Here is a 25,741-nt window from a genome sequence, read left to right on the forward strand (position 1 = left end):
CAAATGGTACATTTGGATAGTAAAGTGATTTCAAATAACCTATAAATAATAGTAAAAAAGTAATGATAAAATATTAAATAGTAATAAAAAAAACTAAACTCGTCTCAACTAAAAACTAATTTACACGTGAAACTCACGAGTTTTTCAACTTGATATCTTTTTGTACGCAGGATCCACAATCTTTTTTAATTTCCTATAAATATATGTATTCTTCCCTTCTGTTGGTTTTATCATATAGTTCCTCTTTGGAACAGTCCAGCTAGTTTTGGGCGTTTAATAGCTCTCAATTAAAGGGCAAAATGTCAACAAGTCCACACTAAAGAACATAAAACCAAAGCACACGATAATTCCATATTTCACTGTTTTTGTTCATCCTCTGTTGCCCATTCATCAAATCAACTGAAAAGAAGTTGAATTTTTACACAAAGTAACTCAAATCACAGACCCAAACATGCATCAAATAATCACAAAACCAATTTAAATCACTATTTGTTTTGAACAAAAAACCAGAGCATCAAAGCAGAGATGCAAGCTCACTGAAGCCATTCCAAGAACAACCCGAGCATCACCACCTCTCACTCACTCTCTCTCTCTCTCTCCTCTTTTCTATTTGGGCTTTTTTGAAGACAACGCTACTTCTCATTGCTCAGCACAACTGATGGTAACCTGCAGTTCACTATTTTGCACAGAACTCTCCAACTCTGACACACAATCAAATGACCTCACTGTCAGCCGCCACTATGGCTACAACAATAACGTTTACAGGATTCACCCTGATCAGCCATTGCCTGACGAGATGAGTAAGGAAAGGTCCTAGTTGCGCGAGAAAGTGCCATCAATAGGTTTAGCTCCACATGCATCCCCTACCTTGATTTTTAATCAACGTCGCTGCTGCGAAAAGGGGGGGGGGGTTTGAGGAGTAGATTTCGCCTAAAAGTAGAGGCTAGTGTGATGGGTTCGCCTCTGCCGGGGGGGGTGTTCCGAGAGAGGGCAGGGGGAGGGCTTGACGCCGGTGCAAAGTGATAGAGGGAGGGCCCGACGCTGATGCAAGTTGGTTATGAGAGGGGGGAGGCGGAGAAGCATTTTGCCTAGAAAGGAGAAGAAGATTTCTGATGGAATGAATTTTATTAGTATGTAGTACGGTTACAATATTGATAAAATTGGATTCATAAGTGGCATTTTTTCATTGAAGGGCTGTTATTTGAAGAAAAATACATGGACCGATTCAATGTTTTTCTCTTTATCATATAAGACCAGACTCATGATATGCAGTATAGAATTTTATATGTGGCCAGCTTTTTATTAGGGGTTGTTAAAAGGCCAAGGACAGACCGACGGTTCCAAAGAGGAACTGCTGCCTAAAATTTGACTTGTTAGGATCCCCACTCTCTGATTGTTGCCGGTCCATCAACAAGCAACAGACCGTCAAAAATCCCAACCACAGGCGTTTCGGCGACAATTTCAAATAGGCAAAAATAATAAATCATAAAGAATAACTTCTAACCGGTAGATCCTGTAAGTGTAGAACAACGGAAACCGATGGAGAAGTGCCACGTAGGAAATACATGTTTTGGGCAGTAGAATGAGCTGCAGAGGAAATTCACAGATTGAAGGTCTGAGTTCGAGACCCACCCCCCTCTCTCTTTGAACCAAACTCTAAAATTTCTCTCTCCTTCCCTCTCCTTCACGATCAATAAAATTAGGAAAACATCAGTAAGCAAAATAAAGAATCATTGCAGCCCCTATTGTGCAATTTATTGGCCGTAGTTTTTTTTTTTCATTTTCTTTCATTTTTCTTCTTATGTGTTTTAAAAATATGCCAAAAAATTATTTTTACTTTTATTTTTTGTGGTCATATATCTGAGAAAATCAAGAGTTTTGAATTTCATGGATGATTTGCTGGCTCAAGTTCCGTTCATTGATGCTTAAAAGCTGGAAACTCTACAATGTAATGGGATATGGAACTGTTTGAAGCTAGCAAGTTCAGTTTTTTCCCTTCTGGGTCTTCTTCAACTTAAGCATTTAGAAAGGATTTGCTACTTTTTGGAATGAACTTTTGGTTTAAGATAATAAGGGGTACCTGATTTAAGTGGTTTTGATGAGTTTTAGCTTAGACCCATGAAGAACTTATCCTGGTTTAAACATATGTCCACCAACGGGAAATTTGGGAGAAGGCTTTCCACTCGAAGAGTACCGGCGGGTGATATTGTGATCCAAGTACTTGGTGTCGTCGGGGGTAAAGATAAAGGGGTAGGGAGAGGAGAAATGAAGTGCAGATATGTCGCAGTTATTCAAGGACGAGAGAGAGAGAGAGAGAGAGAGAGAGAGAGAGAGAGAGAGAGGGGGGGGGGGTTGGGTCTCGAACTCAGACCCCTTCAATATCTGAAATTCCACTGCACCGCACCGCATTTCCTAGAACTTGTATTCCCTAGGTGGCATTATTTCATTGGTCTCCGTTATTCTATGCTTATAGGATGTACTGGTTAGAAGCGTTCTGTAAATCATATTACTCTGCGCAACTTATCAGAAAGCTCCAAAAAGTTGCTTCTCTTTCGTTTCTTCTATATAATCATCCAACCTCAGAAAAGTAAATTAACACAAGTTGTGCCGCGATTACAACCATGGTTACAACTTTCAGTTATCTCTAAATTTAAATAAAAGCCACTATGAGCCATAGTCCGACAAATCCAATTGGTGTTCTTCACGCAAAATTGATTAAAAACCTGGCCCAAATGCTCTCTTGCCTTTTATATTAGGCGCTTTCAAAGCCAAATATTCTAAAAACACCTGCCAAGAAGAATTAAAGGGAACTTATATATGTATGAAACTGATGTTCTTCACCAATGTATGAAATTATCGAACAGCAAGGAACTGCAGTACCTTCATCAGCCTGATATTTGTTTTTGTCATCTCCAGCATATGCAAGTAAATTGTATTTAGGATTCCATTCCACGCTGTTCATGGCAGCCCGACATGGTATCTGATGCACTGTCCGTCCAGTTCGAACATTTGACTGTACCACACAGTAGCAATATCACCAATTCATCTTTATCTTATCTAACTTTAAAGTGAGTCGAGAAACATAGAATCCATGTTTGTCCCACTTAATTAACACGTTCAGATCTCAAATGACTTAAGCCTGAATTGAAGATTAATGGGCTGAACTGTATCTTCAGCTAAAAAGTTGAATGCAGTAGGACAAGCTTTTCTCACACTTAGAACGCAGTTCTTAGGGAAAGAAAATTTAGTTAAGTCATACGGATACTTACTATATCAATGAACAAGTCTTCACTGGCAGAAGCAATATAATCTCCGGTGTAATTAAAGCTTATTGTGCGGACGGGCCATCTAAGAAAGGTATTGAAAGGCCAATGCACAGGGATGCAAATTTTTGTCCAAAGCATCAGTCACAGTATCCCCCACAAATGTTAAAAATTGGTTAATAACTGCAAAGATCACTGAACACTAACACATTATATGATATATCCCAAAGGGAAAACTCACTCAAGTTTTGTAAATGTTCGCTCACACAGCATCTGTGATATATCCCAAAGGCTGACTAAGGAATCAGCACTTCCAACAGCAAAGTATCTGTCACATTCAGAAAAAATAATTGGAAGTTTGAGAAACAAACTCTTTATATCCATTGTAGTATATATCTTACAATATATGAACAAATATATGATTAGGTTAGCATAGAGAAAAGTGACCACAATTTTATATCTGCATAAGTAGTTATAAGAAGCTATTTTAACAAGTGAAAAGCTCAAAACATATAAGAGAGTGTTGATGCCCACCTTCCTATTGGATCAATTGCAATACAATAGCAGCCAGCTGTATGAGCCATAAGTGTGTCAAGCGGTCGCAGAGATGGGTATGCTAGTACTTCAACAGTACCTAAGCAGAAGATTATATAATCAAATGTCTATTCGGGCATCCAAAGATGGCACAAAGTTCATCTTCTAATCGGTAAATATTATAAAATTAATAGCACAATGGTCCAAATTACTGTAGGGTCTTCTGTTTTTTTTTTTTCAAGAGTTTCTGGCACTATTCCCTTCCCCCATTAAGGTGAATTCTGTTTACAGGGGTACAAACCTTCCTCTGCCGTAATATAATCTTATATTACTTATCAAAAAGAAATTATATCACAGAAAGAAAAGTGATTGCCCTCTTAGAATCATTTGTACCATTTCCAGTGGTCAAAAAGAACATCTCCCCCGTCATGTTCCACGCAATCTCATTTACCTGGGAAAAAAAAGGAAGTGCACTATTCAAGAAGCAAATGATATATAAAATAAATTAACACAGATAAAAATTGACGACATCCCTCAGATTTTAGGAAGCAGCCTCCCCCTTGACAGACCTAACATATTGAGAACCTGATAACATGTAGGGGCAGGAACAAATAACTCGGATTCAAACCCAAGCGATTGGATTCTCCTCCTTCATTTAAGCGCATAGTGGATTGCACTACCTTGAAAACTCATGCAGTACATTGCTTACTGTAACGCTCCAATGGAAGGCCCAAACCACATGACATTTACTCCAAAAGGAATAATTAATGATATAATTGGAGTCCCATTGAAACATTATAAAGAACAAGAACTTCTCTTTCCTAAGCAACGTGAGATCTCATATACTACCTACTCTTAAATGAGGTATCACAATCTCCCCCCTTATATTCCTAACAAGCCAGTCTATCGTGGCATGGCTCAAGTCCACATTTCTGGTTGGGATAAGTTATGATACCATTTGTAACACCCCAATGGATGGTCCAAAACATATAGCCTATACTCCAAAAGGACTAGTCAATTATAAAATTAAAACCTGATTGGAACATTATAAAGAGCAAGAATTTCTCATTTCAAAGCAACATGGGATCCCATACACCACCTAGCCTCACTTACCAGAATGGGGTATCACACTTACACAACTATATGTTGAACAAATAAATAAAATTATGCAACAACCAATTTTTTTGGGGAATTGTTTGGAATCTTCCATGGACAGGAAGCATCAGTGGCAGACTGTTGGTAGTGATCCATTGGCCCTTAAGAATTGATCGTCACCTTTACTCAATCAGCAGAAGATTGGGAAGCAGAGTTGTTTTTCTCTTTTTTTAATCTCTTATATTTTGCCAATATAGGAGGTGGCAAGGATAGGATCTCGTGGGCAATGTCTAAGAAAAGGAAGTTTGAAGTCAAGACAATTTAGACACTTGCGACCTACAAGCACTATTTTTCCGTGGAAAGGCATTTGGAAAAACAAAGTTCCACCGTGAGTGGCGTTCTTTACGTGGACAACTGCACTAGGGAAGATCCTAACTATGAATAATCTTAGAAGAATGAGAATTTTTTTTTTTTTTTTTGACAAATCTTAGAAGAATGAGAATATTAGTAATGGATTGGGTTTTTTTTTTTTTTAATGGCAAGGAAGCCACCACGGCAGAGCCCTTAAGACCCACCCATGGAACCTAAACCCTCGGGGAAACTAGCACAACAACCCACCTCCATAGCCTCCCACTTAAATCGCAATTTGATCCTAGGGTGAATCGAACTTGTGAAATGGGGCTCATGCACACAAGTTTTCCCTTACCACTTGGGCTACCCACCCGTGGGTAGTAATGGATTGGTTTTGCATCTACAAGAAGATCAGGTAAACAACGTATCATCTCTTGTTACACTGCAAAGCAACTAGAACTGTATGGGCTTAGTCTTTTATCTTTTAGATGTGCAATGAGGGGTACCCCAAAGGGTAGTAGATTTACTACCCTGAGGGAGAAGTCATGAGGTAGGCCATTGAGTTGTGGAAGTTTGGGGGAAGATTCTATTATGTGTGATGTAGTGTGAGTGGAAGGACCACAATGAGCAGAAATTTGACGATTGTGAGAAGACAACTGATAAGCTTGGTTACACAATACTGAAAACTTTTTTTATGTCTAGGTTTCCGCTCATGATAATTATAGCTTTCATTCTTAAGAGTTTCTCTTCATGTCTTCCTTCACCAACTCTCTAGTTAGGTGCTTCTCATGTATACATGGGTTGAGTCTATTCGTGTTTTTTGATAAAATTCTTATTTATCAAAGAAAAATTATGGCTACCATGAGGCAAATTCACTGTGAGGTGGCAAGGGTGCTATGGGATGAGTTTTTTAGCTAGACCGGACTTGCATAGGTGATTCCTAGAAGGGTGGTGGATCATTTTGCTTGTTGGAAAGGCCTTCAAGGCAATCCCCAAATTGCTGCTATATGGAGAATGATTCCTTTATGTTTCCTATGGTGTGTTTGGCTTGAAAGGAATGGCCATAGCATTGAAGCTCCCTAGCGCTATTTGTATGAGCTTAGAAGTTTCTTTTTCCACACCTTTCTGTGGGCTTCTGTTATTATATTCAATGGAGCTAGCTTTCATGACTTCTTGTATCATTTTCTATCTCCAACTTGTAACAAGGTGTTCTCTTTCATTTATTTTCTATGCAGTTGGGTTATGCCTATTTACTTTATTCATTGAAACTTTATCTTACTTCAAAAAATAAGGTAGATTCATGTAAATAGGTTTGATTATGTGTCTAAGAAGTAACTATTGTTAAGACAAATATAAATATTAAAAATCTATCTCTTCTCATCAACTTAAACTTTTAGAACAGGTAATGATTTCACGTAGTATTAGATCAAAGAACCTGAGTTCAAATCTTGATTCTACACTTTACCCATTTAATTTAAATATTCCATGTGTTGGGTCCCTTAGTAAGGCCCAGATTGGTTAACCAAAACTAAAAATCAAATCTTATCTCATCATTACAATTTTTTCAAATCTCCATACAAAATATAATAAACAATTTAACTTTTTTAAATCCCAATACCAAACTAATATTAAAAAATTATATTCTAACAATATTTTATTCATTATTATTCAAAACATCCCATCTGTGTAACCAAACGGGGCCTAAGAAGGAGTTTGGCACACACGTGAGGGAGAGTGTTGAGACAAATATAAATATTAAAATCTACCCCTTCCCATCAGTTTAAAATTTGGAGACAAGTGGTGATTTCACAACTATTGGTGTTAGAAATGACATTTATCTAGTTCAAGCAATGTGGAGGGCCATGCCAAAAAGAAATATGACCTTAACCAGAGCCAGATGGTGATGTTCATCCAAAACATATTTCAAGGTGAGATGTGTGTATGTGTCTGTACACATTCCTAACTTTAATTAGATGAGGCACCGGACTAAATTGACAAACAATTAAAATTTATATAAACATCATAAACAATTGATGAAGAAAAACAAAAATTTTAACATCAAGTTTGGAACTATATATTACCTCATAGCTGAATTTGCGCTTATGGATTGGCCTAAATTTCCGAACATCCAGTATTGTTAGTTCATCATCCTGCAGTCGATGAGAGATTAGAGTAAGAAACAGCAGCAAGTTACTATTTGTAGCATGGCAACACTCGGTGATTACCATATCTATCCAAGTCCTGCTTAAGATACAATGGTTATACAGCAATGGAAGTAATAACTCAAACAGATTTGGAGAGAAAAATATCATGTCAGAACAGTATCAACCCTGCAGATGTTTTAGCATCCATGCGGACTCCTGAAAATATTACCCACCCTATTGCCAACAGCTACATGTGTCCCATCGGGTTTATACGTAATGTTGATGTTCTCCCCACTAAGTTCTGCCTGCTGTGAGCATTTCCCACCTGTAAAACCCAACATAGACATAAGTGTATGCATATTCTCTAATCGTTTTTATGAAAAGTATAAGGTGGGATCTTTGTGTGGTGGGGGGTTGGGAACTCTTGAATATGTTCTGTATACCCGGGCTTTTGTCTATTCTTTTGGTCAATAAAAATATAGTTTACCGATAAGAAAAAACCTAGATGGATAGATAGCATGTGTAGGCATAGTGGTTTAGCGTTTGGGACAAATGGTCAAGGTACCAGAGCAAGTGCTCCCAAGTTCAACTCACTTCACTCTATCTCTCGTATACAGTTTCAAGGACTCGGATATAGTAGCATATTTTCGTGTTAGCTTATTAAAAAAGTTCCTATCGCTAATGAAGTGGAAAGAATGGATTTTTACATACTTCGAGCATCCCACAAACGCACAGTCTTGTCACCTGACGCAGTTGCAATTAGATCAGCGTGTTTGGGGTCCCAACACAGCTGATCCACACTATCAGTGTGACCCTTCAATTCAATATCTTTAACCTTACCCTGTAACAAACACCCTCAAACAAGCGAATCATTATGGTTATCGTTATTGATAACTTCAATTAACAACAACAAATGTTGATTTTAGAAGGGTAGCTTACGTGTCCGTGCGGCTCAATGTGCCAGACACGAGCGGTTTGATCCACGGAACCAGAAGCGAGCTTCGTGCCTGAGCAATTCCAAGCGACCGAATGCACCTTTCATTGGAACCCAACAGCCATTAATTTGTTAACGAGATGAAAAATTAATCAATTACTCTAGGGTTGCGCATGGAGACTAATACACGTGGAGGCGGGGGAGAGAGAAGGAGAGATAACCTTCTTCTTGTGACCTTGATACTCTCGGCTATGGAGATTCTTGAAAGGTAAGGTTGCCTCCATTTCTTCTGATTTCACACTCGAATCAAATTCTCCCAGGCTCTTTTTCCTGAACTGGTACTCTCATTAATTGGGCTGAATTTCGGAGAGAGAGGGGAAGGGGCCGCGCCCCGGTTGGGGGGGGGGGGGGGATGTTGGTTAGACATGCCGGTCAGGTTGACCCAAATCATGACGGCCGTTATGCTTGATTACTGATAATTCTCAAATAAAAATTTTAAATTTTAAAAGTAAATATTAAAATATTATATTTTAATATTATTATTATATTAAAATTTAAAAAAATTAAATTATTTATTATATTTTATATGGAGATTTGAGAAAGTTATAATGATGAGATAAAAATTTTATATTTGAGACAAAAATTTATTGTAACCAAACACAACCATTTTTTTTTTCCTGAAGAGCCAAGCATTTTTGTTGACAAATAGTGATAGATTCTTAGGTTTAGTATTTGGAACAAACAATCTCATTTTATTTTATTTTATTTTATTATTATAATTTTTTAAAATTTTTATATAAAATATAATAAATATTTTATTTTTTAAATTCTAAAATAAAATTACTATTAAAAATTATATTATAATAATATTTTATTTAACTTTTAATAAAATATCTCATATTATATAATCTGAATTATGTAATCAAACGAGACTTAAATCATAATTAGAATTATATAAATCTTATCGTACGACAATTTATCTATACTTAAGTTGGGTAAATTCTTTAATTAATCTCTTATCAATACACTAATAAATTATATCAATTTATAAATTTTATTTTATGAAATTTATTTATAAACTATATATTTTTTTCGAGTTTAATGGGTTTACAAACCTAAGATTATCCATATCATTCACGATATAATAAATATTTTGATGAAACTTAAGGTGAAAATATGAAAAAAAAAAATCTCTGATTTATTTTTTTAATCAATTCCAAAATATAATACTAGGCTATACTTATGGTGATAATTTATACCAGTTAGATTAATTATTAAAATTTTAATTTTCATACAAAATATAATAAATAATTTATTTTTTTTAATTTTAAAATAAAAATAATATTAAAAAATATATTTTTATAATATTTTATTTAATTTTTAACTTTAATTTCAATTCATCTAATCTCATTTGTGAAAACAAATGAGACATTATTGTATTGTAATTTGACTACTTTAGATAAATTCATCATTCATAGTAACAAATGGGAAAAAATGTCGTAAATTTTAACTCTCATGAAGATATTATCTTATAGAATAAATGAAAAAAGAGAGATAAAGTTATTGGTATAATCATCCCATGATTTTATTTTAGTCATACAAGTTTAAGAAAATTTAAAAGTTGGTGTTGCTAAAAGATCATTTGGGATTTTAAAGATTTTGAACACTTCATCTTATTTTTTTGTATCCTTTTTTTTTTATTCTTTTGAGCAAATGCATTACTAATATGTATGTATACGCGGCATTACTAAAAATTTTTAGATGAAAATTTTGAATTTTAAAATTAAATATTAAAATATTATATTTTAATATTATTATTATTTTAAGATTTGAAAAAGTTAATAAAAAGTTAAATTGTTTATTATATTTTATATGGAAATTTAGAAAAGTTGTAATGATAAAATGAAAATTTTATATTTGAGATGAAAAATTCAAATGACCAAACAGTACCTAAAAGTAACATCTCAACAACCCAAAAACAACATGTACAGCTACATTTATTGGATTTGCATGAAGTCTAAAATCTAGATATATCACACCTAGTTAATAATAAATAAAAGTCTAAACATGATTGAGAAAATAAAAAATAATATTTAGATGTATAATTGAAAGTGTACAAACACCAAAAAATAAAAATAAAAAAATAAAAAAAAAATTTACAAACACATAGAGGTAGAAGTAACGAATATATATTTTGTAAAGACATAAAAAAAGAAGAAGTGTATTTATAAATTTTAGAATAAGACTGTTTTTATGCCTATTTTTAATATTAACAGTTTTTATATCTTATTATTTATTACATATAACATATCTTGACAATATTTTTATCAAACTACTTTATAAATGGTACTTTTATTTTTAAAAAAATAACATGATAAAATTTTAAAAACTTGTTATACATTTATTTAGTTTATTTATTTATTTACAAATCTTTGTTACGATATAACGGAGGAGAAGTAATTTTGTATTCATCAATCAATAGTTGGTAAATAGAGAAATACTACAGCCATAAATAAATTTTATAAAAGTAATTTTATAATTAAAATAATTTGATATAGTTCGTCAGATTATAAAATTATTTTTATTGTAAAATAAATTTAATAAATCAGAAAAAACTATATTAAATTATAAAATTATTTTTGTATAATTATTTTGTTGATATAAGTAGATAATAGTCCCTGGAACATCGTCTTTCTCTTATAAGTAGATAATGTTATAAAATTTCTCTTATTATAGTCTAATAATATATTATTAGACTATAATTTTTATTTTAAAATTAAAAAATCAAATTATTTATTATATTTATTTTATTATAATAAGTGGCTATCTAACTTTTATGGTAACTTTTCTTATTTTTCTGTTAACTTTTTTATTTTTCCATTAAATCTATTAAATTATTTACTTTTTTGTTTTAGGAATATAATTGTCTTTTTCTATCTCTTTATCATTTCTGATTCCTTCTCTCATCTCATTTCGAATCTATCTTCTACTCCTCGATATCTGCCTCTCTATCTATTCCCTCAAACCCAACCCCTCACATATTTCTCTAAAACACTCAAATCTTAATCTGAGTATAAATGTTTAGATTTATAGGAAAAAAAAAAGTAATAAAGAACAATAAGTATAAAACGAAAAAAAAAAAATATCTCACGAAGAAAAACACTTAAATCTAAACAATATATGTTCAAATATGTCGAAACTAAAAAAATTATATCAAAACACATTATTTGGATTTTTTGTCAAACATTTCAAAAAAAATCTCAAATCTTATGTATTATTTGAGTGTGGTAAAAGTATTTATTGTGGTGATAATGATGCTATTTTTATTTCTTTATGTTATTCTAATGTATCTTAACTTTAATTTTGAACTATTTTTTTAATTTTTTAATATATCTAAATATGTAATTATTATACTTACTAACTTATTATTCTATAAAATATTTGTTAAAGTTAATTTTTTTTTATCGCTATGTATTAAATTATTTATTAATCAAACTCTTTTAAAAAAAATATATATTATTTTTATAAAAAGTCTGTCTAACCTAAATAGGCAAAGGTGCAATCTCTAACCTAGTTTTATATAAAAATTTAAAAATATTGTAATAATTATACGAGATCTCATATTGCAAACCAAAACACGCCTAAATTAATAGATATAAAAATGAAAACAAGGCACCGACGCATAGGGTAGAGATCAGAGCGTCCGTCTTGGAGGCAGAGGAAGAGGCAGAGGCAGAGCCAGAAAGAGAAAAGAAGAGCAGAGAAGAGCAGAGCAGCAAGCGACCACACCACACTCTCTCTTCGCCTCTCGAGGGATCCGATTGAATCCATTTAGATTTTTAGAAATGACAACGTCCGGTGGTGGAAGGTACATGGCCTACTCACCCTCGCCCTCACCCTCCGCCCCTCACTCTCCCCACCTCTCCGGCCTCCGCTCTGCCTCCTCCGCCGCAGCAGCCGCCGCCGCCGCCCTCGTCGACCAAGAAAAGTACCACTCCACTCACAAGATCTACTTAGCTTTATTTTTTCAACTCTGTTATTATTGTCCGATCCTATTGGAATTGATCATATATTTGACTCAGATATCTGTCGGAGTTACTCGCAGAGCGTCACAAGCTTACTCCTTTTATGCCCGTGCTCCCTCATACCTATCGCTTGTTAAGCCAAGGTCGGTCAGTTTTCGGTTCACATTCATTTTTCTTGCCTTACGTATCTACCTATTATAAGGTCGACAGGGGCCTATAAGTGACTGCTAACTAGTTAAATCAATATCAAATGGTAGATCCGGGGGACCTTTTACCAATATGATACGAAATCATTATTCTTAATTCATTTATCTTTCGAAAAAGGCCACACAAACTGGTTTATTCATTGAACTAGAGTGTATTAAGATCGGTTTGTCCTGTTGCTGGATCGATGAAGATCGTGTACAGAACAAAAGTTGTAAAAACACGAGGATACAATTAAGCCAATATGATTAAATTGCTTCCTGCTAGAGACTCCTGCATATGTAATGGTTGAGGCATTTCAATTAGAAGATTTCAGTTATTTTTACATTTTATTTTTCACTTATAGTTTAAAATATGTAAATTTCCAAGTCCCAACTTTTTCCTTTGATATTGTAATTTTTTGCCCTTCCTCATTTGTCTTATTGACATGTAAATGCAAGTTGCTTCTTTTTTATAACATTAGAGCTTCATGCCACCTCTCATCTGATATAACATTTTCTTTCATTATAAGCGTATACGAATGGTTAGCACCATATGAGCTGTCTTGGCTGGATTTATAGTGTACTATTTAGTTTAGTGGACTTGCAAGTAGTTATGCAGGGGTGGATGTAAGTTGTTCACTTCCAATTTTAATTTTGGCAACATGGATCGGCATCTAGCTTCTAAGGTTTCCAGGACAAAAAACGTATCAAAAAAGGTTTCCAGGAGAAAAAACCACCTACTGGCACAAGTGTGTTTATTACGACATCTGCTCATTGTTTTATAATTGCAGTTAATTCTGTTTAGGTGGGAACTTTAGGATTTATTGCACATAGATTGGACATCTGCTTTTAATATCCCAGAATCTCCAAGATGCTGGTGTGTACTGTAATGAAGCTTCAGAATATTATCTTTTTTATTTGATGATGGATTTTTTTACAAGTATTTAATGGATGGATTTAGGGCTGAAAGGACCACTGTATCGATAGTGCTTCAGATATTGTGCCTAGTAGGACTAAGTAGAGGATCATATAGTCTGTGTATGATCAAAGGTGCATGAATTTGCTGACTATATGGCTGAAAGATACCTAATTTTGGTGTATTGAGTTTGGTTATGTGAGATTGATTTGTTTTCTGCGCTGATAGGTAGTAAGGGAAATTATGTCTTGAGTTTTAAGGAGATTTACGATATGATGTATGCAATTCAACTACAATATAGGGGTTTTTTCTCTTTCTTACTTGTAGCATTAAGTGCAATACTACTTATAAAAAAAAAAAAGAAGCATTAAGGGCAATACTAGGAAATGGGGGTAGTATGAAGTTTTTGTCAATCCTGGAAAACTTATTTCCATTGCACATGTCCACATGTGTTAGTTTTAGGTTGGGAGATTTTTATGAGAAACTTTAAACGTATTTACTTTTTTTAGGGTTACCCATAGGTTGAGAATTGCTATAAGCTGAGGAGACAGGCAAAAATACTTGGCAGCGTGTAAGAGGGGCTACTTCTAGGCTGGACTTATTTAAGTCCATCCAATTGTTTTGTTGCATACCTGCATGAGTTCCGAGTCCTGGTTAAAGCTGTGAAATCTATCTAGAAACTTCTGAAAAACTGTGTACAGGCTTTCATAAAAGATTGTAGATATCACTTAGTAGGCTGCTTCATAATGCCTTGTCCCAAGGACTACGTAGTAGTTTTTGATCATTATAAAGATATAAAGGACTAGGTCTAGATAATATTATTTCATGTGGGTATGACCAAGGCTGGTGAGTTTTAGATGTATTTCTACAAATTGCGGTCTTTTGGGACACTGGCTAAAAAATGCGGTTTGTAGTTCAAGAAAAAGGGACCTCATTGTGGCAGCTAGATCATATTAGCTTAGGCTCCCACCTTTCCAGGCTTTAGAGATGATATTGTGGCAATTTCAAGATATATATTCTCCTTTTTTTTCTCACCCGCGTGACTTTGCAAATTCACGTGTGAATGTTGACTTCTACAGATTATGTAGTCTAATCTTTTAAAATAGCTGTTTTGAATGAATGATGATGTTCATATATATCACAAATGAGTTCTAACTCAAATAGCCTCTCCTTTCCTTGTAAGACCAGGTGGAGGGTGAGGTCATTGGTTCAAGACCTACTGCGTTTTTGTATAGCTCATAATCACAAAGACAATGCTCATTTATTAACTAACTTTAGTTAAACAAGATGTGTAAGACTTTATGTTTTTCTTTTCTTTTCTCTTTTTCCTAGAGTACATCATTTATAATATTAAATTTATTCATGAGGAGCGTTAATTTTAACTGACTCAGAAAAAAACCGTGTTGTCTGTCCATTTTGTGGTGACTGCTAACTTTTTAACAAATGCTGACTGGTACATCTTATTCTTGAAAATTGACATTTTTGGAGCAGAAATATTGCGTGTAACTACACTGTTGGGGAATGCATCAGTTTTAGGTCAAAGTGGGCTTGAACACGCTAGCCCCCTGGCTTCTGGAGGAATATTTTCAAATGGAGGTGCCGATGTGAATGGATGGGCATCGCGTTTCCAATCAGAAGTACGGATACTAACCATTAACATAACCTTTTTCCATCTAATTTTACTGTATTTGCAGAAGTATTCCTGACTCGATCTTTTAATTTTGTGCTAACTCATAACATTTATTTGAGTGTTTGTAGATTATGCTACATGTTGACATGTTGACAGGCAGTTGAAGCTAACATCTTCAAGCAATGTAAAATAGATTTTAGCTTAGCATCCTGTTCCAGAAATCTAATAAGATGGTTTCACGTTTCTTCCTGTTCCTTCAAGGCTCTCATATCGATGACATGCTTTTGAATTTTACTTCTGATATATAATTGCAATTCCTGCTAGCATGGAAGCCCTCTATAAAGAGTATTGAGCAAAGCATCTTCCACTTTATGAGAGTTTTGAGACTGTAAGAGTCCTGAATTTCTCCTGCAGAGTGCTGACTGCTGACCCTTCGGTTATGAAATATTGTCATTCAGTTTGGCTTACAAGGGTGCAATCTTGTTTTATTGATGTACTGATTTGTGAATTCAAGTGTTATTGATATGCTGTGACACTGAAACAACTGGCCATGACCACTGAACTTTCCAGCATTTATCAAATACAATCATTTAATTCCTTTGGTATTTCAAGTGTTATTGATATACTGTGATGCTGAAACAGGTGGGGTCAGATGACTTCATCTGATGCAAGAAACTGATCGACCACCTAGCCTCCTAGTAGTTTTCACTACAAATGTTTAATTATTCTGCTCTTGATTTTTAGATTTATATCCCTTGAGTTTATGCTCTTCTACGATTATATTTGAATGTAAGAAATCGCTTTAGTTGCTCTATTGTGCTTTTTTTTGCCTTCAATTATAACATACTTAATTTTTAGATGTGTGTGTGATATAATATTTTAACAATTGTTTAGATCTGCTCCTTGAAAATTTTTGTAATTTATATTTTAGAATCTTTGGAAGCTACTATGAACCAAATTTTCACGACATCTTATGCATTCTATAGAAGCAGGACAGTTGCATTTATCTGTCACTGTAAGTTTTAAGAAACCTGGAATTATAATGTGCAGATACCAAGTTTGCTAACATCTGCCTCGGCACAAAACTGGCTGAATTCTCATGGTAGTTCATCTGGTCTTATCGTTAAAAGAACCATCAGAGTGGATATCCCTGTTGAGAAATATCCTAATGTATGAGTAAACTTCTTGTTCCTGTGCAATTGCTCATAATTTTATTCTGCAGTTTCTGATGTTGATTTGTTGTTACAGTATAATTTCGTCGGGCGTCTCCTTGGTCCTAGAGGAAACTCTCTTAAGCGAGTAGAAGCAAATACTGAGTGCCGTGTTCTGATCAGAGGCCGTGGTAGCATTAAGGATCCAGCTAGGGTAATATTGATATCTTCTTCTATTGATAATTGTTCGTGCTGAAGCTTTCGTTTTCTCCTGTAAATGAGGAACTACACCTTTAAGTGGTTCATATCATAAATATATGTTGTCACATGTGTACTGATGAGCTTGGATTAACGTGATATTTGGAACTACTTCCATCACAAATTTGTAATTTGTACAAGTGCTTCAGATGAGATTTAGCTCAAATGATACCTCCTCCCCATATAAGAACAGGATGGAGGCTGGGGTCATGAGTTCACTCAACAGATGCATAACTTATGAATCAAATACACACACACACCCAAATGCACATGCGCCCCACCCATGCACACCCACGAGCTTGCACACACAGTGGACCTTTAATGATCTCTCGAGTGGGTATGTCAAACACTTCCCATGACTTGCAACATATTTTTGGAGTGAGCTATTACATATTTAGCACATGTTTGCCTTCTCTTGTTTGCGCCTTTTGTCCACATATTTTTTTAAAGCCCTCCACTTCCTATGAGTAGCACGAATGTTTGTTTCTTGTGTCAGTTAAAAATTCTGGAAAGTGAAATTACAATTTATTATCGTGAACAGTTTCTCCAAGATTATATCAAGGCTTTGTGCTTATTGTTTGCAATAAACTAGAAATTCAAAACTCCATGTGTTTTGCAAGAAGCGCGTCTGATTCATTCTAAAAGCCAGAGTGTTAATGTATCAAATAGCATTTGGTGCTACACTTGTTCAGTTTTGCCCATCATTCTATTCTATGTACCTCTGAGCATAATGCTGCTTTTCACTCGTATTATGAGAATATTACTGTAGATCGTTGTATTTCTTATGTTTTACAGGAAGAAATGATGAGGGGGAAACCAGGGTATGAGCATTTGAACGAGCCTCTCCATATTTTAGTTGAGGCAGAATTGCCAGTGGAAATAGTTGATGCACGACTAATGCAAGCACGGGAGATACTTGAAGATTTGCTGAAACCTATGGTAAGTTCTCTCTTTCCCTCTCCTGTAAATTTTTATACATTTTTGCACACATGTTTGTCTTTTTTGAATTAATCTGCACTAATACAGTTTTCCATTTGATGGTTCTCATTTAGGATGAATCCCAGGATTTCTACAAGAAGCAGCAGCTACGGGAGCTAGCAATGCTTAATGGTACACTTCGTGAGGAGGGTTCTCCAATGTCTGGCTCAGTTTCCCCTTTCCATAACAACCTTGGTATGAAGAGGGCCAAGACCCGGGGGTAATGGACCCTCATTCTAAGAGGGCTTTTGGAGCTTGTGTGTTAGTTTCTGCAAGTAAACAACAGTTCCCACACCGCAGGTGTTGCTGTCCCAGACAATCCCTCCAACTGCCATCGGGGCACTGGCACATAATTGCACCATCATGTTCCAGTTCTAACTTGTTTCTATATGAAGTGTTGTATCTCTTCCTATAGGGGGAGGCTTAGAGACTATCGTAAGGAAGTACCATATTGAGTTAGGGGGTATGCTTATGTGTGTTGCATCAGTCACTTTGGTCGGGCACAACCTCTCCAAAGCTGTCTTATTATTTAGGTTATACTGTAAGCTTGTGATGGTGATGGGGTCTCTGGTGAGAGTTATGGTATGGTTGCGAACAAGTTGAGACAAACAATGATCTACCCTGTTGCATGTTGTCTGGGCTGGAGTATTTTGTATTTATCGGAGTGTAGTGCTTAGATCTGGTGGGAAGCATTCTTTGGTATCTGCTGGTACAAATTTCAATAGCTTTTATTCCTTTCCTGTTTCCCTTCTTCCCCCATTTAAATGCATTCTCAAACATATTCTTGCAGCATCAAGTCTTGAGAATTGTCAGGAGTGGCTGCCTTGATGGATTGTTGTTTGCTGTATGTTCTTTATGTAACAAAATTTCAAGATGCCTTTTAAACGACCAATCGAGTTAATGAGAATTACCTGTTAGGTTGTTACTCACTCATATACCAATTACTTAAAAAAAATAAAAAATGTAAACATGATATCAACACATATAACAATTACTTAAAAAAAAAAAAATGTAAACATGATATCAACACAACTTTTATCCAACTACGACACGGCAATCTAAACACATCTATGCGGTACTGTCATATAATAACAAGGAAAAATGCTATTTTCGCTTAGTTTGAATGATTAGTGCATTTTTTTAATGATTAAAATTGTTACTGTTAGTGAATTTATTTATTTTTAAATATTTAAAGATATTAAAAAAAAAAAAGTGAGATTGTGCTAGGAGCATACCCAGCCGTAAGAGATGGGCGGTACAGTAGAAGCGTGTCCTAATAATAATAAGAAAAATGCTACTTTACCTCTGGGGTTTAATTGCTGGTGAATTTTATTTATTTTATTTTATTTTTTAAAATTGCTTTAAAGTTACTATAATGGATTTGTATATATATTTTTAAATGTTTAAAAAATATTTTAAATAAATAGATAGAATGCCTAGCAATTACATCCAGAAATACATGCTAGACGGTAGACTAGCAAGATCCTAACAATAATGATTGAGTTTTATTACATACAAGTAAATTTATTTACTAATCTGTATACCAATGTTCTTGTCTTCATATTCGAAATTTAAATTAGTACCATTTTCATTAAAATCTAACTTTCTGACCAATCATGTTGAATAGATGTAAATATTAGTGCACATAAATGCTTACAGCCAGATTTTTCCATAATTCTATTGTAAAATTTTTATACTGCTAGATTTGAGTACCAAGAATACCTCAAGTATTCTCAAAATACTCCATTATTATTTATTACTTTATTATTACTTTTCACTTACTTTTTACTTCTATTTATTACTTTTAATTACTATTCAATATTCTATTATTATTTTTTATTTCTATTCATAACTATTCACAACACTTTTCACCACCTGTACATGGCCTTGTCAAGAAGGTATTTCTATTTATACGTAAGTCCAATTGTTATAATAGGCTACAAATGAGTGATGCACTGCCATTATAATGTTTTGATAATTTAAAGTAGGGCTGTACAGAAAATTGAAAAACCGGCCGGAACCGATCAGACCAGCCGCCAAAGTAGGGAACCGGCCGAAACCGTCAAAGAACCGGTCGGCCGGCGGTAGGATTTAAGCCAAACCGACGTCAGCCGATTCGGTTCGCGGTTCGACACAGTGAAAACCGCTGAATCGGCCGACATATGAAATCCCTATTTTTTTTCAAATATGTTTAAGTGAAACGGCATCGTTTTGATGACGTAGGATACAAAAAAATAAATAAATTCAAACGGCACCGTTTAGTCTAGGGTTAGCCAGACTATTTCTTCTCTTTTCTTCTTCGCGCCGTCGCCATCACCTCTGCTCTGCTCTATTTCTCTCTCTCTCTTCTCTACTCTGTCGTCAGACCACAACCTCGCACGCGGCATGAGCCACTGCCTCCTCCTCCCTCGCCGTTGAAGTCCCACTGCAGTTGAAAAGTGGAAACCGATCTCCAAACCGTCGAACCGATCGGTGCCGACCGATCAAACTCCGGCCGGTTCTCTTCTTCCCTATCGATCGGTTTCGGTCAAGATCGTTGGAGATTTAATGTATCGGTGGTGTATCGGTTTTCTATTGAAACTGACGCCGACACTTCGGTTTACAGGCCTAATTTAAAGGTATAATGTGTCACTGTTAGAAGACAGCGTATCCCCCTATAAGTTGCAAAGTGTTCTTCTCCATGCAATGCTGGATCAACCCGTATGGGCGGGCAAACAGAGTTTCTATGGAAGAGGAAAACTTTCCTCTCTTGACCCCGACTTCCTTCATTTGCGAATGCGATTCTATTATTATCTCAAAAAACCATACTTCTCTAGCCACAAATGCAGGGAACAAACAAATATCCCTTAACTGGCTCTCTCCTTCATGCATGACTGCTTCTCACCATTTAAATCATCCAGAGCAGAAAACAGTTGCACTGGTTCTATATCTTGACTATGTACAATGCAAAATTTAAGAAATGTAAGTTCCGATACTACATCTTTATATCGGCATGACTATTATTGGAAAAGAAAATACAAATGAACTTAAACAGCTAGAGAAGCTTCAGTACCATTCATCATAAGCATAGATGCTGGAGAGGCTCAAATATATCAATTCAGACCTCCTCACCTTCTTCATCCTCCATATCATCAATTCCAACCCAACGGGTGAACGCAAAAAGAAATTCTTTGAAGTTCACCATTCCATTTTTATCCCAATCCATCTCTTCTGCAAAAAGTAACAATTTCAGTCAATAAACATTATTATGAAAATCTTTGTTTCTTTACATAGATTCGTACACCAGATTGTCTGATGCACATCCAAAAAATATATAGTAGGGTCCACACATGCTTAGAAGAATGCCAACATCTGACCATCGATGGACAACTCTAATCTATGAGTGCATCACAGTTAACATAACATGTCAGTTTTTGTTCATCAAACTGACGAGTGTCCCCAGGAGAACCAACTATAATACCGAAAACAGATCAACACAAGAAGTTTACAGGGTACCGTCCTCTTTTATTTTTTTAAAAAGAAAACACAAGTGTATATAAATGATCATTCTCTATAGAAAAATACTAGCTACCAACCGTTAGCTCAGGTGAATAATAAGAAGCCTTTTGTTAACACCTATCCCTCATACCAATGGAATTAATATTTTCTTGCAATGGCGCATCAAGTTTTAACCAACTTCAAAATGCTCCAAAATATAAATAAACATATATATATACACACAGAATTTAGATTGACCAGCATATGTGCCACCAGAAACCATCTCAGTGATGCAAGTTTCCTATGCACATAAGTATGACTAATGACATATAAAGAATATATGAGCTTGTCTATGTCATGTGCATGCATGTACATATATATGTGTGCGCGGGCGTGCACACACACACAGAGGTTACCAAATCTTTTCATGGCTATCTGTCCAGAAGAACGTTCTCCTGATGTAGTTTCATTTATGGCTTCTACCATCTCACTCTTGCTGACATAACCATCTTTGTTCCTGTCCAAGAAGACGAATGCATCTACCAATGTTTCAAATGTGGCCTCCAGATCAGGCATCCCCATGCGTGATTTCTAGTAGTGTCAAGGAACACAAGAGGACGTAAAAGTAGAATTACTGAAGAACAGATATTTCTTGATGATACAAATTAGGGAAGCCAGGATGGCAAGGTGATGGTCCCCTAATCTGCCTCTTTTACGTGGCTCACACTTTCTAACCATCACTTGATTGAAACTGAACGTCGACTTGGGATTTTTTGGCCAATATCCAGAAAAATTCACTCTACAGAAGCAGCTTAGCAGTTCTTCAAATTTTGGTGGATGGATAAAATTAAACCTCCGAAAAAGACAAACGTTAAAAGATTTCACAGACATGATACTTCAAAAACTCTCAAGAAATCACTGAATAAGACAGCATATCCCTCTTTGAAACAATTAGTTATTTTCAAATACAATTTGAGCGCTCAAAAAGGTATAAAGCATATGAAATGTCACCCTTCTCTAAAAGAGAGGAAATCATGTTTATATCTACCAAATATACCTTAACAGAAAGTATATTCTGGATACAGCAAGAAGGGCAGTCGGGTCATCTTTGAGAAGATAGACAAGGCAGAGAAGTACAATGAACTCATTGAACTTCATACCCATATCCTCATTAATATCGCAGGCCTCAAAGAGATCATTGATTTCCTTCTCTGTAAATGAAATTTCCAGCTTATGGAAACATTTTTTCAACTCGTCATGATCTATTGCACCATTTGAATCCTCATCTAGAAGAAAAATAATGAACACATACATATAAGCAGCTACAAATTATAAATTTTAAAGATAGAAAGCATAATGCGTGATCTGATCATATATGCAGAGAACAATAAATTTTTTTCTCTAATTTTGTGTTTCCAAGAGAAATATCTACTGCTAAATACTCAAACATGAATTGAATAGAAATGTTACTTACCAAATTGCTCAAAAATTACTTTGCAATTTCTCAAGCTCTCATCAATTTTTGGGAATTTCAAGATTATGCTGTTGAATGATTTTGTGGCACTTCCTGCAGATGCTCTCTGCTTCATAGCTTCAACCATTTTGACCTCAAGTTGTGTTTCTGGCATCCAAGCCTTTTTTGGGGATCCACTCTTTCGAACTATGTTTCCCATTGTCAGTTAATGAGACCAAATGGGATGCAATAATGAGCCAAATATGTGCTTACCCATACAAATAGGAAAAAACAAAGAACGTTAGAAAATATTCCAGGAATTACGGCACAAGATGGAGCAAATTGTCAAGCATGACGAACCGATTATTTCAGCCCATGAGGTAACCATATCCATAACTGCTCAAGCCAACAAATAAATCGCAAGGGATTCTAAGGCACAGGTATGATCACGAACTCATTAGCTTGTGACTCCAACCAACTTATAAATTTGTTTTCATTACTGGGGCAATACATCGTTACCAATTCTGGGATATTGAAAAAATGAATGGAAGGTGTTCTGCCAACATCTATAGGAGCACATTTCCGATTTATCTTTTCTTCAATGAGTAACCAATGGATTTGAATTAAATCCTTCCATTCTCAGATCCATGCTGATGTGGGAGAGCCTAAAATAGCATGAATATTTCTTGGCTTTATAATACCTTGATTGGTTGATGAGAGGTGTAGGGAAAAAGAAAATAGGAAGATACACTTTTCACCGTCCAACCAATAGGTATGTTATACTTCGTACTTTAATCTATCAATACTAACACTTTGCGTCCTCAAATTACAGAGAAATTATCGGTTTAATGTATAGTTTTGATTGTCGGTTTTTTATAGTTGGAGGGTTTAATGTATAGTTTTGATAGTTTAAGAAGTAAGGTGCAAAACACGTGCTTATTTGAGAATGTAAAGCACATTTTACCAAGAAAAAGTTCCCCAATTATTCCTTTTTAAACTCTCTTGCGTCTTCCCAGCAACCAGACGGGAAGTAACGCTCGCCTCATAATCCTGTTAGAACTACAGTTTTGCAATACAATAATGACAAATCCAATGCTTCAGAGTACCAGGAATGAAAAAGAGAAAAAAACAGGTAGGTACCTTCCCAGCTCCCCGTACAGAATCGAGTCCGACAAACACGCTTTGGAAAAGGCTTTTGTTACCGAATCTTAATAGTCATCAATCTATTGAAGAAGGAACGCACCCCACCAAAGAATATGAAGAAATGGAAGAGAGAGAGAGCCGGAAGAGAAAGGGAAACAAACAGGCTGAAACAAAATCAACTGCAGCTTCTAGAAAAGCTAATATCTGGAAAAAGGATGTTGTAGAGGTTTATTAAAGATCTAGGCTAAAGTTGAGGAGATGAAGTGGTGGGGTTTGTTTGCTCGGATGGGAAGGTTCCTCGGTTTCTCATTCGATTTTGAACCAATGTTTGTGCTGTACCCACCACGTATTGTCGTCCAGGGATCTAATCAGGCCGCTTGAAACCTTCGCTGACTTTTCTCTGTCTCTCTGTCTCTCAAAGCTACAACTACAAACAGATAGATGATAATTATATAATTAACAAGTTGTAGCTGTCGTTGTTGCGTGGCTGGAAACAAAAATTACAATATTAGAGCTTACCCTCACACCATGTTAGGCTTAGGGAGATCCTCTTAATTTATTTTATTATTATAATTTTTATATAAAATATAATAAATAATTTAAATTTTTTTAATTTTAAAATAAAAATAATATTATAATAATATTTTATTTAACTTTTGACCAATCTTATTTGTTATAAAAACTAGGATAGTAATTATGGTTGATGAAAAAATACACTCAATTATTTTAGAGCAGATTTGCTAAGTAAGATAAAAATTTTGAGTTGGGATAAAAGTTTAAAATATTATTTTTGAATATGATTATTATTTTAGAATTTAAAAAAATCGGAATAAAATTTAAAAAAATTAAATTATTTATTATACTTTATGTGAAAATTTTAAAAAAATTATAATAATAAAATAAAAATTTTAAATTAACATGCCCTTACTCCCACTAACTCCGTAGGTCCCATTTATTTATGGCATTCCTCCCTGGTGCGTTGTTTTTGTCCACACAATATTTGTTCCTTATATTTTTTAGTTGGGTGGCAACATTGGAGAATAAAATATAAGGGAGTAAAATGACTAAAACATCAATGGCAAATTCGATATTGCAATACAAAATCAAGGCATTCAACACTAATGAAAAGAGAGGCATTTTCGTCAGTCCAACTGCTAAAAACTCTTTGTTTTCTTATAGAGATAAACATAGATCAAGTGAGATTTTTATAAAATAACTATTTTCACCAATCTCATTAGTAGAATATATAAAAAATATTTAAAAATAATTATATATAACAAAATTCTTTTAATGAACATGCTATTTAGATAGTTATTGTTAAATTTTAGAATAACTGTTTATTTATTGACACGACAAATTAAATTACTTACACAGGATGTTAATACTTTGTAACATTCGATGCTAAGTTGTGTATTACAATATAAACTTTTTTTTTTTTTCGGTTTCATATTACAAAATAAACTAGTAAATAGAGAAACTCCAAATTATAATAATAAGAGTACTCATAATAGGTTTTGTAAAATCTATCGTTACGTATAATTTAAAGGAAAGTAATCTAAAAGTACATCTAATGGATGATGTATTTTATTTCTATATAGTGTTACCGTTAGATGTAGAAGAAATTGTGCACAAATGTAAATATTTTTTTTATTTATTTCTATCTCTTCTTATATTTTTTTCTCATAGTTATAAGATGGAAAATGATAGGGATCTCGCTAGGGGATTCCGTTCATTTGTCCCGCTCACATTTTTTTTTGAAATTTTTTTTACAGAAACATTAAGAAAATATTGTTTAATTATATTGTGAATTTTATTCATTTTTTCAAAATATTTAAAAGTGTTAAAAAAATGATATGAAAAAAAATACTTTTAAATATTTTTTTCAAATTATTTTTTTAACACTTTTAAATATTTTGAAAAAATAATAAAATTCATAATATAATTAAATATAATTTTTTAATCTTTCTATAAAAAAATTTTTTCAAAAAAAAAAAAAAAAAAAAAAGTACTGCAGGACAAATGAACGGGATTCCAGCGATCCCTATTGTCCTTATAAGATAGGAAGTAAAGTTTTTTTTGAGATTTACACCTCGTGTCACCGAATTTCGCACTGAAACGCTTCCTTTAGCCCTTCGTTTTACTTTTTTTTTTTTGGTAAATATATATATATTTATATAGAAATTATGCATAAAAATCTTACATTT

At 34.4% G+C, this 25,741-nt stretch overlaps 3 protein-coding genes across 5 annotated transcripts; 1 reads left to right on the forward strand and 2 right to left on the reverse strand.

Annotated features, from left to right (window-relative positions):
* Window positions 1-2,520: 2,520 nt before the first annotated feature.
* On the reverse strand, window positions 2,521-8,732 carry LOC122282030 (THO complex subunit 3). The gene is made up of 11 exons (XM_043093939.1): window positions 8,543-8,732; window positions 8,327-8,422; window positions 8,099-8,228; window positions 7,621-7,712; window positions 7,325-7,393; window positions 4,191-4,248; window positions 3,798-3,897; window positions 3,505-3,591; window positions 3,270-3,348; window positions 2,881-3,013; window positions 2,521-2,787 (listed from the first exon to the last, which is right to left on the reverse strand). The coding sequence occupies exons 1-11, from the start codon at window positions 8,603-8,605 to the stop codon at window positions 2,753-2,755; spliced, it is 942 nt and encodes a 313-aa protein (XP_042949873.1). The 5' UTR covers window positions 8,606-8,732; the 3' UTR covers window positions 2,521-2,752.
* A 3,258-nt stretch (window positions 8,733-11,990) lies between these two features.
* On the forward strand, window positions 11,991-18,198 carry LOC122281135 (KH domain-containing protein At5g56140). Its single transcript, XM_043092417.1, has 7 exons — window positions 11,991-12,309; window positions 12,404-12,489; window positions 14,939-15,084; window positions 16,128-16,247; window positions 16,326-16,442; window positions 17,282-17,425; window positions 17,539-18,198. The coding sequence occupies exons 1-7, from the start codon at window positions 12,167-12,169 to the stop codon at window positions 17,686-17,688; spliced, it is 906 nt and encodes a 301-aa protein (XP_042948351.1). The 5' UTR covers window positions 11,991-12,166; the 3' UTR covers window positions 17,689-18,198.
* A 2,034-nt stretch (window positions 18,199-20,232) lies between these two features.
* On the reverse strand, window positions 20,233-23,970 carry LOC122281545 (probable calcium-binding protein CML21). Of its 3 annotated transcripts, XM_043093121.1 has the most exons (6): window positions 23,535-23,964; window positions 22,416-22,662; window positions 22,025-22,227; window positions 21,358-21,532; window positions 20,517-20,674; window positions 20,233-20,398 (listed from the first exon to the last, which is right to left on the reverse strand). In XM_043093121.1, exons 2-5 carry the CDS (start codon window positions 22,612-22,614, stop codon window positions 20,562-20,564), a joined length of 690 nt encoding a protein of 229 aa, XP_042949055.1. In that variant the 5' UTR covers window positions 22,615-22,662; window positions 23,535-23,964; the 3' UTR covers window positions 20,233-20,398; window positions 20,517-20,561. The 3 variants fall into 3 exon arrangements, with proteins under 3 accessions (XP_042949055.1, XP_042949054.1, XP_042949056.1); XM_043093120.1 differs by having other exon boundaries at window positions 20,233-20,674; XM_043093122.1 differs by lacking the exons at window positions 20,233-20,398; window positions 20,517-20,674; window positions 21,358-21,532 and adding an exon at window positions 21,539-21,794 and having other exon boundaries at window positions 21,999-22,227; window positions 23,535-23,970.
* Between the last annotated feature and the right edge of the window lie 1,771 nt (window positions 23,971-25,741).

This window comes from Carya illinoinensis, chromosome 11 (assembly GCF_018687715.1).
Source record: "Carya illinoinensis cultivar Pawnee chromosome 11, C.illinoinensisPawnee_v1, whole genome shotgun sequence".
Classification (NCBI taxonomy): Eukaryota; Viridiplantae; Streptophyta; class Magnoliopsida; order Fagales; family Juglandaceae; genus Carya; species Carya illinoinensis.

Coding starts and splice junctions, on each gene's coding strand:
- LOC122281545 (XM_043093121.1), bottom strand. CDS start 22,614: ATGGGAAACATAGTTCGAAAGAGTGGATCCCCAAAAAAGGCTTGGATG. Junction 22,228..22,415: donor AGTAATTTTTGAGCAATTTG/GTAAGTAACATT, acceptor TTTTTCTTCTAG/ATGAGGATTCAAATGGTGCA. Junction 21,533..22,024: donor ACCCGACTGCCCTTCTTGCT/GTATCCAGAATA, acceptor TGACACTACTAG/AAATCACGCATGGGGATGCC.
- LOC122282030 (XM_043093939.1), bottom strand. CDS start 8,605: ATGGAGGCAACCTTACCTTTCAAGAATCTCCATAGCCGAGAGTATCAA. Junction 8,229..8,326: donor ACATTGAGCCGCACGGACAC/GTAAGCTACCCT, acceptor TGTTTGTTACAG/GGTAAGGTTAAAGATATTGA. Junction 7,713..8,098: donor GCGTTTGTGGGATGCTCGAA/GTATGTAAAAAT, acceptor TGGGTTTTACAG/GTGGGAAATGCTCACAGCAG.
- LOC122281135 (XM_043092417.1), top strand. CDS start 12,167: ATGACAACGTCCGGTGGTGGAAGGTACATGGCCTACTCACCCTCGCCC. Junction 16,443..17,281: donor GCATTAAGGATCCAGCTAGG/GTAATATTGATA, acceptor TATGTTTTACAG/GAAGAAATGATGAGGGGGAA. Junction 17,426..17,538: donor AAGATTTGCTGAAACCTATG/GTAAGTTCTCTC, acceptor GTTCTCATTTAG/GATGAATCCCAGGATTTCTA.